General features: G+C 51.3%; 1 protein-coding gene across 9 annotated transcripts in view; it reads right to left on the reverse strand.

Annotated features, from left to right (window-relative positions):
* Positions 1-9091, reverse strand: part of WDR27 (WD repeat domain 27) — a 197384-nt gene extending 188293 nt beyond the window's left edge. For all 9 annotated transcript variants that reach the window (XM_061428595.1, XM_061428593.1, XM_061428597.1 and 6 more), the window contains exons 1-2: positions 8936-9091; positions 2187-2382 (exon numbers count right to left, since the gene is read on the reverse strand). In XM_061428595.1, the coding sequence (XP_061284579.1) occupies positions 2187-2375 (189 nt within the window). In that variant the 5' untranslated portion in view covers positions 2376-2382; positions 8936-9091. The remainder of the gene's footprint in view (positions 1-2186; positions 2383-8935) is intronic.
* Between the last annotated feature and the right edge of the window lie 338 nt (positions 9092-9429).

Genomic DNA, 9429 nt, shown 5'->3' on the forward strand with positions numbered 1-9429 from the left:
GGAGGAATGAGCAGGCAGAGCCCAGAGGACTTCAGCAGGGAGAGGACGCTGCCTGATGCTATAACAGCACTGGACACCCGTCCAAACCCATTGAGTGCACACGCCAACTCTAAGGCAAACTATGGGCTTCAGGTAAAACAGCATCGATGCAGGCTCATCGACTGTGACAGAGGTACCATGTAGGGGTGCTGACCTGGGGAGGAAATGCATGTTGGGGGGCAAAGAGATAAAGGAAATCTCTACTTTCCCCTCAATTTTGCTGCAAACCTAAAACTGCTCTTAAAAAATAATAGTCTTAAAATACAAAAAACAAACAAACAAACACAAGTATCAAGTAGACTCCAAAAAGAAAAGTGAACCAAAATTCCAGAGTAAGAAATATCAACAGGGACAAAGCATGTCCTGCCATGTTAATGGAATCACTTCATCAAGAAGATATAAAGATACTGAACATTTACTGCTTAACAGCACTTCAAAACATGGAGCAGAACTGACAGGAAAGAAACAGACAAGCCCACGTTTGGTCAGAGGCTTCAGGATGCCTCACTAACTGAAGGAACAAGTGGTCATAAAGAGAGAACTGAAAGAACACACCGTCAACCAACCTGACCCAACTGACACCTGACTGACATGTATGAGACAAGACACACAAGCGCTCACAGCAACTCCCTTTATATAATAGGCAAAACTATATTTTGTCTGTTATAGAATAGCCTCAGTATGCATCACCAGGAGAATGGATCCAGACCAATTACAGTATATCCACACGGTGGAATACTACTCAATAACAAAAAAGAACAAACTGTTGACACATGCAGCAATGTAGATAAATCTCAGAACAATTACTCTGAGCGAAAGAAGTCGGACGAAAAGAGTTAAAACTGCCTGATTCCACTTACATAAAACTCTAGAAAATGCAAAGTAATATAAAGCTTATATTTAGAATACATAAAAAACTCTTTCAAATCAATAAGATAGATAATTGAGTAGGAAAAAAATGGCAAGAGACTGAACACATATATCACAAAAGAGAATGGCCAAATGAGCACATCCGTAATAAATGTGCTCAAAGGCGTTAAAGCTCACCAATTGTCAGGGAACTTCAAATCATAATTAAATACCAGTACACTCACAAGGAGGGACAAAGTTAAAAGAACAAAATGTGGGTGAGGATGCGGATCAACTGGAAGTCTCATCCACCATGTGAAGGACAATAGGTTGGAACAATCACTTTAGAAATCCGGGCTTAACTTTTAGACTGAATAGATGCACTCCTTAAGACTCAGAAATTGTATACACATGTGTATCAAAAGATATATAAGAAAATGTTTGTAGCAATCAAATACGGAAACAAACCAAATCTCCAATAATAGTAGAACAATAAAGTGTGGTCTAGCCACAAAACAACACTGCACAGTAACGAAAATGAATGTGGATGACTCTCGGAAACATGAACTTGGTGAGTCAAAGAAAGCAGCAAAAAAGAACGTGTACTGCATCACACCATCTATAGTAAGCTCAAACAGCAGCAAAACCCACCTGATGTCTTTAAAACTCTATCAGTTTGATGTTAAAGACTCTGCAACAGACACAATAAACTCCCTTAAATGCAGTATTAAAAATATGCAAAGTAAAAATTAGAAAATGAAGTGAAGTCAGTCATGTCCGACTCTTTGTGACCCCACGTTCTGTAGGCTCCTCTGTCCATGGAATTCTCCAGGCAAGAATGCTGGAGTGGGTTGCCATTTCCTTCTCCAGAGGATCTTCCCGACCCAGGGATCGAACCCCAGTCTCCCTCACTGAAGGCAGACTTCTTACCCTCTGAGCCACCAGGGAAGTGGCTCAAGAACTGGAGCCCCAAGAACATATGAATGACCATGGGCATTTTTTTTATTTACAAAAATAAAAAAATTTTTTTAATCTAAAAATCCAAAAGTTCGACTTGTCTTGATAGTGTTAAGATGAACTTTTCCTTGCTTATACTCTTATTCGAGAAGAAATTTTAAATAAAGTGATTCCAGGCAGTTTACGCCCTAAAAATCAAACCTTGTATGATTCGTTTCGTTAGCGTTTTCCCCCCAGAGCTGGTAGCTGAATCCACAAAGAGCAGAACCGTGCCAGCAGCGTCAGAGAAAGAGCAGTGACGGCAAGTCTCTGTGACACAGACACACGCGTAACTCCCACACCTGGTGAGGAGGCTCCTCCGTGTCCCATATGCAAAGTTCGTTTCCATCCAAAGGGAAAGCACAGGACTGCCCACTGCAGGCAAGCTGAACGTGGGATGCAGGCTTCATGGAATCCACCAGGAACTTTTCCACCACGATATCACCTGCACGGCCATCCTTCCTGGAGGAAACCTCTTGTGGTTCTTCCATCTTCCACCTGGAGCCCCAAGAACATATGAATGACCATGGGCATGATGCTTAATGCAGACCACAGTCTGTTGTTTATCCCCAATCACCAGTACGATCACACACACCCATCACACCTCCTGACTCATCTCCCCTCTTCTCCTTCAAGAAAGAGAAAACAGAAGCCCTGACCACTCCAGAGTTTCCCGGCCATGACTGCTCTCTGCTCCCACAGGCTTTCAAGTCATGCAGACCTGGGCTCCAGTCCTGTGGCTCCCACTGAACAGACCCACAGAGACGTGGGGTGTCTGCGGCCCCCGCTGGTAACAGAGGGAACGCCACCCTCACAGAGGCCTGGTGATCACCAGCCCCAAGCCGCAGCTCCAAATCACGGCCAGAGTCAACAGCTGTCACTAATGAGGATACAAAGTCACCTCCTACGCTGGTTGGTGGAAAACTACAGAATACATTGCTGTCTACTGCTCATCTGGGATCCAGTCAACTATTCTACAACATTCTGTCATCCGAGTTGACTATCTCGGATAACGTAACCACTGGTTCACTGGCCGTGTCTTATAAAGCATAAATCAATGAGACATGGACGGAAATAAATAGAGTTTCAGACCCTGTCCCACCTCACAGTTAACAATTCCCTGTCACCAGCTTACATACGAGGCAGCAGCTCCGGGTTACCCTGCTTCCGCTCTGCCCCACAACCCATCACAGGCTCCCTGTGCACCTGAAACCTAGGGACACGACCACCAACAAAGCCAAGAGCAAGGGCCTGACCGCCCGGCACCAGGCTGGTCAGATGGACTTGGAACCCAGGCCTGTGGCCACCAGGCTGGCTGTGTGGACTTGGCCTGGACAGGCCTCATGGGGAAGCAGCAGTTAGGGCAGGACTCTGTGGGCAGGGACCAGCAGAGAAGGGGGCGGAAGGTGGGGAGCTGATGCTCTTGAGGGCAGTCATGGCTCGGTGGCCATTGAACTGATCATGGAGCAGGGTCATCCTGACGCTCACATGACCCTGGGGCACTTCTGGTGGTTGCTAAACAAAGAAGCGAGGCAAGGAGGGTTGGCGTTCAGGAGATGCATGGTCATCTGGCAGCAGCGCGTGAGGATGAGAGTCGAGAGTGGCCAGGAGGGAGAGACGGGCTGATCCCAAGTCCAGACCAGGACCTGGCCCAGAGAGCCTAGACGGCAGCCCTGTGAGCACGACAGTCCATCCCCCGCTCCCCGTGAAGACCTTTCTGCTCCAGCCCACTTCTCACTGCTGCACAACCGCTGTCCTAGCTTACGGGCTTCCAGGCGTGAAGCTTAAGTGAATGCTAAGCCTCCCTGTCTCTGCCCTCACGGCCAGCCCTTTATTTCTTCATGGGGACTTTCAGATTTGCCCCCAGACACCAACCAGGGGAGGGCCATGACAATCCTAAACTGTAATCTGCCGTGGGTGGACACCTGGTGGATTGTCAGCCAAAGCTGCAAGGGTTCTCTGAGGGACAGAATCCCATGAGAACGCAGGTGCTGCATCTGAGTATGGACGCCCTGTGTAGGAGGAGCGGGCCGGGTCTGGGCCGCGGGGCCCCAGCATCGGGGTCTGCTCCTTCTGGCTTGGACCTGGTGAGGTTTCCCTCTGTCTCAGCAGCCGTAATGGACTGAGACATGCAGTGTGCACGGTCCCACACCAAGGCCTGCAGGTCCACCTGCAGCTCAGGAGGCAGGTGAAGGCGGAGTGGGACAGGGGATGAAGGCGCCTGGGAGCCAGGCTCCAGGGCGAGGACCACGACAGCCCAGCTGCACACCCTCCCCACCAGCATTTCAGACTGCTGGGGACTGCTCTGCCCAGTCACAGCAAGATGGCAGCTCTTCTCATCTGACTTTCAGAGGGGTGGAGTCTGAGCTCCAGAGAAACTTTCTCTGACCCTGGGTGACATCAGGACTGCACACACCAGAACAGGAATGAGCACCTTGCTCCCCTGGAGGCATATTCATTTCCTCTAGGATGAGGAACCAGCATGTGGCTGTGCCTACATGTCAGACATTGTGCCTGGAAGAACCCCGCCCACACTGGAACAAGACAGAACAGTTCTTATGTGAACCTGTAAGGTAAACACAATTAAAATGGAATAAAATGTTTAGGTGAAAACTATCCTCATTTGACTTTTCCGTTAGCAAACTAAAACAATCAAAAGTCTCCTAGAAAATGGATTTTTCTCAACCATCTCTAGAACAATCCGGCTGGCAGGAATATCTTTATTTTCCACAGGCTGTTATCAACCAAAGAACACATGAGAGAAAACCACACACACACATATGCAGAGCTGGTGTAGGCTGCACAGCTACACATCCCAGGAGAGGCCTGTCCTCAGGATGGGCCCAGGGCGGCTCCTGGGAGACGCCCGCCACAGGAGTGAGTCTGGAGTCTGAGGCCAGTGTGACTGAAGCCGCTCCTCCAGGGCGGCCTCAGCAGCTGAGGTGGTCAGGGGAGTGGTGTGCGCCTGCACGGCTGACCGCAGTCACCCTGGACTCCAGGCCCAGCAGGCGCCCCTGCTCTCACAGTTGCTGGGAGAACGAGCCCGCCGCCTTGGGTGTGGGGGAGAGGATGCTCAGAGCCCGTGCTCTGGACCCCCCCACTCACCGCTGCCCAGCCCCCTTTCCCGGGGAGAAACCCCAGCACAGCGCGTCCTCTGAGCCGAGGACCCTGGCACCTGCCTCAGAGCGCTTACTTAACACTGGACGCACTCCGCACGCCTGTTAGAACATCTGCCTTCCTGTTTCCGAGGCGCGGCACCTCCTGCTAGGTTTTCACCAAGCCCTTCCCACTTTCTCCCCAGAGCCACAGGAATGCCGCCAAACCACACTCCCCAGCTGCAGGGAGAAGCCACAGCCCGAGATACAGGAGGTGCCGCAAGGCTGGGAAGCCCCAGAGGGAGGGCGCCCGCTGGAGGCGCGCCTGAGCTGCTGCTCCGTAGGGTCCCGTGACCAGCAGCACCGGGTGGCCTGCTGTGCGACCCGAGGTCCATTTGGACCTCTACTGTGTGAAGCGCTGAAATGTGGGATTACTCGTGACAGCTGCCCTGACGCCTGCAGAAGCCAGTGCCCGAGGGGGGACGGCAGTGACCCTTCAGGGCGGTGCTTAGTGACAGTGGCAGGCAGGCCACGGGGACAGAGCGAAGGCTCATGGTCAATAGTGACCAAGCCTGTGGCCCTGGAGGAAATGATGGGAAAGAACCCGTGTTTGCAGCCCAAGCATGAAGTTGGCTTAAGCAAACAGACACGAGTGGAACAGAAAGTAACCAGAGGCCTGCAGACCCTGGGAGACAAACTGCAGCCCTCCATCCACCCCCAAAAGCAAGGCCATCCAGACTCTACTTCCAGCGAAGTTCAGGTCAGGCACGGCCACCTTCCCTCCCAAGCCTTTAGCTCCACAAACCCCAGGTCTAAGTCCCTCAGGTTCAAGACGGAGGAGCGAGCAAGTGCGTGCAAAGGAAAAGCGAAGCCGGGCCTGGAGGAACCGGCGGCTGGCACGCGGAGGGCACACAGGCAGGAGCCCAGGCACTCCCGGGAGAGCCAAGAGGCCACACACATGGCACAGCGGGCACGACGACCTGCTGCTTGGGACCGAGTGTCTCTGGGCGCCCCCTCCTCAGCTGCAGGAGGGGGACCGCGGCACCCCCTCCTCACAGACCACAAGAGACCACGGAGGGGACGGTCTGAGGGGCGGACCCAGGGCGTCACGCCTCCGGGAAACAGTCACGGTCCGCCAGGAAGCTCGTCCCACACCCCCGCCCAATTCCAGCTCTGCTCCGGGGCCGTCTCTCTTAGGGTGGGGACCGGCTCTGGTGGGGGGCGGTTCATGGTCGCAGGACCACGAGGACACGCCTGGGCCCCACGGGAGAGCGGGGCATGCTGGGAGTGCCCTGTGTGCGGCTGTGCGCGGGGTGTGAGGGGCTCGCCCGTGCTTCCAGGACCTCAGCGGAAGTCCGGCCACCAGAACGGAAGCAACAGCCGGGGCTGCCCGTTCCCCACATCACTCCCTTCCCTTCTGGAAACTTCCCTAGCAGCCAGGTGCCACCACGTGGCTGAATTCTGGTGTGGAAGGAACAGGGAGTCTAGGGCACAATGAACCTAGGCCACTCAGGAGCCCAGAAAACCCTCCGCCCGACTCTCTTCTCCCCGCACCCCTGGCTGGCTGGAGGGGCTTTGAGGGGCCTAGCGAGAAGCAGACTGCGAGATGGAGAGGACCCTGTAGGCAGGAAACAGGCTGTCACCCATCAGGACCCTTTGCTCCTGCACGAGCCTATCACCGCTGACAGAAGTCCTTTAACTTTTTTCATTTACAAGAGCAATACGATGCAAAATATTTAAACAGCACAGAAATAATACAGTTGGCCTTTCCCTCCGTAGGCCACCTCCTTGCTCTGTCTTCCCAGAGAAAGTCAGTTTGAGAGTCCCATATGTACATCACAGGAAAAGTCTGAGAAGACACACTGCAGTCAGCTTCTGATGTGGTTCCTGTGTATCTGAGGCTGCATAAGCACTTTAAGAAAATGTGACAAATGACCACTAAAGAGGCCATTGTTCCAAAGTCACGTCAGTAAACACGGAGCAGAAAGCAGTCTCAGATGGGGGTAGGCTGTACATTCAAGCCCCTTTAGTTACACAAAGGAACACGTAAACTGCACAAAATTGGAAAATCCATACAAGAGAAAAAAACATAATTATTCTCTACTTTTCAAGGGGCACCACTGTTAAAACTTTCTGCATCTCCTGTTTTTTTCTTCTTTGTATAAATGTGTATATTTTTAGAGAGAGAAAACTACTCCCTTTAGATTATAAAAAGATTATGATCTTTCTGTTTCAGTGACTAACCCAGCCAGAAATGTGCCAATTTATTCTTGAGTTTGGAAAACACAGTGTGGTAATCAGATAGTAGGTTGAGTGCCCACAGTAAAATGATATATGGCACCATGATTAACGTGCCCTTGACGGCTTGCTTAGTAGCTAAAGAAAATACAAAGTTCTCTGTACTTGCCAGATAGGAGACAGGTTCTAATTCTAGGTCCATGGAGAGAGAACTAGTGTAACACAAAGCAATGGTTATCATAAAGGTGCAAAAGCACCAAGTTACACTCTGGCCTCCCTGTGTCTTTAAGGCCTTTCCTAAGTTAATAAATACTTTAAAGGGTTATATTTAGCTGCTTTAATTAAAAAAAAAAAAAAAAAAAAAGGTATCTTCTATTGTCCCAGCTGAGAGACGCCTGATTTTACAAACCATTGGTTCTTAAAACACGTTTGTACTTTCATGCCACAAAGTGAAATGAAAGAGAATGAAAAATGTTGCTGCCATATCAGTAAACTGAGGACTCTATCACCATCAAGCCATCACATCACAACCTCCCAACGGGGCACCCTGAGGAGACTCGGGAGGAGAAAGCACAGGATACCAGTCTGAGACAAATGAGGTGCATATTAAAGGAATGATTTCAATGAGCCCAGATTCTCGCATCTTCTCATACATAGAAAAGTGCTAGATTCCTTACATGGAGATATCTGGTTTTCTTTGTTGTTGTTAATCAGTCGCCCAGTTGTGTCCAACTCTTCGAAACCCCTGGTTTTAACTAACAGTAATCTTTTGATTTCTGACTATCCGGTTTTTGTTACAAAATCTCCTATATGTATCCTGGCTCCCCCATTGCCTCTTCAAAGCAGTCTCTCGGAGCCATCTGAGGTGCTGTGTTCCAGGCTTGAAGTCCTTAGAATAAAACATAATCTCAGCTTTTAGGCTGTGTACTTTTGTCAGTCCATGACTTGTTAGGCAAGCACAAATCACTGACTACCAATAACAGTAATGATGCTGACGTTTTAAAGTCATTTCTTGATGCATCTCTATGTCTCCATACACTCCCTTGTCTCCCAGTCTGATATGCTTTCTCGACAGGAAAGTGTTAAACCTGGAAATGGCCCAGGTTCAGCGGGCTGTCACAGGCACCAGACTCTCCTGCAGGAGGAGGTGTGCAGGTCCCCTAGTGCTGCCTCTGTCATCACTCCAAACCAGCGACTCCCCACGCGGATGCAGCTTGCCCCAGCTTCACGCAAATCAACGCCACTCCCCTCAGATAATCAGTCCTAAGTCTCTCAAGCCTCTTTTACACGCCTATAGGTGACACAGATGTAACACTTCAAAGCGGCAACAGACACATTTTTTAACCCAACACATGACAGTCTACTCAGCAACATGACCAACCCACACCGTGTGGCTACTTGACAGAGTTCAGGTTCTACAGAAAGGGGCACAAGAGTCATTGCCTGTTTTTAATATTTACACTGCACCAGTTTCCACAAAAGTGATTCAGCACGTTCTAAAATGAAACACGGGGGCTCGGATCAACACAAAAGTATGATGCTAAAATGAACATAATCTTTCTTGGTAAAGTATGTTTCAGTGGCCAATAGGCAGCCATTAACACCATATCCCAAGTTAACAAAATAAATCCTGAATATAAACACAACTGCATTTTAAAGCCTCTCATAGTAGTTCACGAAGTAACACGCTTTTAAGAGAGAACAGGTAACGGGCGCACCTGCGTCTCACCTGGGGCCCCTCAGACCTATCCCTGAGTCAGCCCGGTGGCCAGGTGTAGGCGCAATCCAGCTGAGCACGTCAGTTTAGGGCCAGCGCCCCGCCCCCGTCGTCATGGTTACGAGCCCTAGGCCGTGTCCGCACCCCTTCGCTATTCTCGCGATTACCCGGAGTCAACGCACTGCCCCAGTCCGGGCTCTGCCTCATTTCCGGGCGCCGGTCAAGTTCTAGCCGTCCTCACTTCCGAGCGCCGGTCAACTTCCGGGCACCGCTCTCTTCTGAACGCCTCACTTCCGGGCGCGCCTGCCTTCCGGCTCGTCCGGCGCGGACGCCCGGCCCGGAAGCTCCCGGCGCGGCGCCTGCGGGGAGAGGAGGTGAGTCCCGGGGTGGAGACCCGCCCCGCCGCCCGCGCTGTGCGGCCGCGGCGCGCTCCCCTCCTCTGCCCCTCCCGCCCCCGCGCCCCCCGCCGAGGCGGCCGGGACGCGCTCAGCGCCC

This window comes from Bos javanicus, chromosome 9 (genome assembly GCF_032452875.1).
Source record: "Bos javanicus breed banteng chromosome 9, ARS-OSU_banteng_1.0, whole genome shotgun sequence".
In the NCBI taxonomy this organism is placed as follows: Eukaryota; Metazoa; Chordata; class Mammalia; order Artiodactyla; family Bovidae; genus Bos; species Bos javanicus.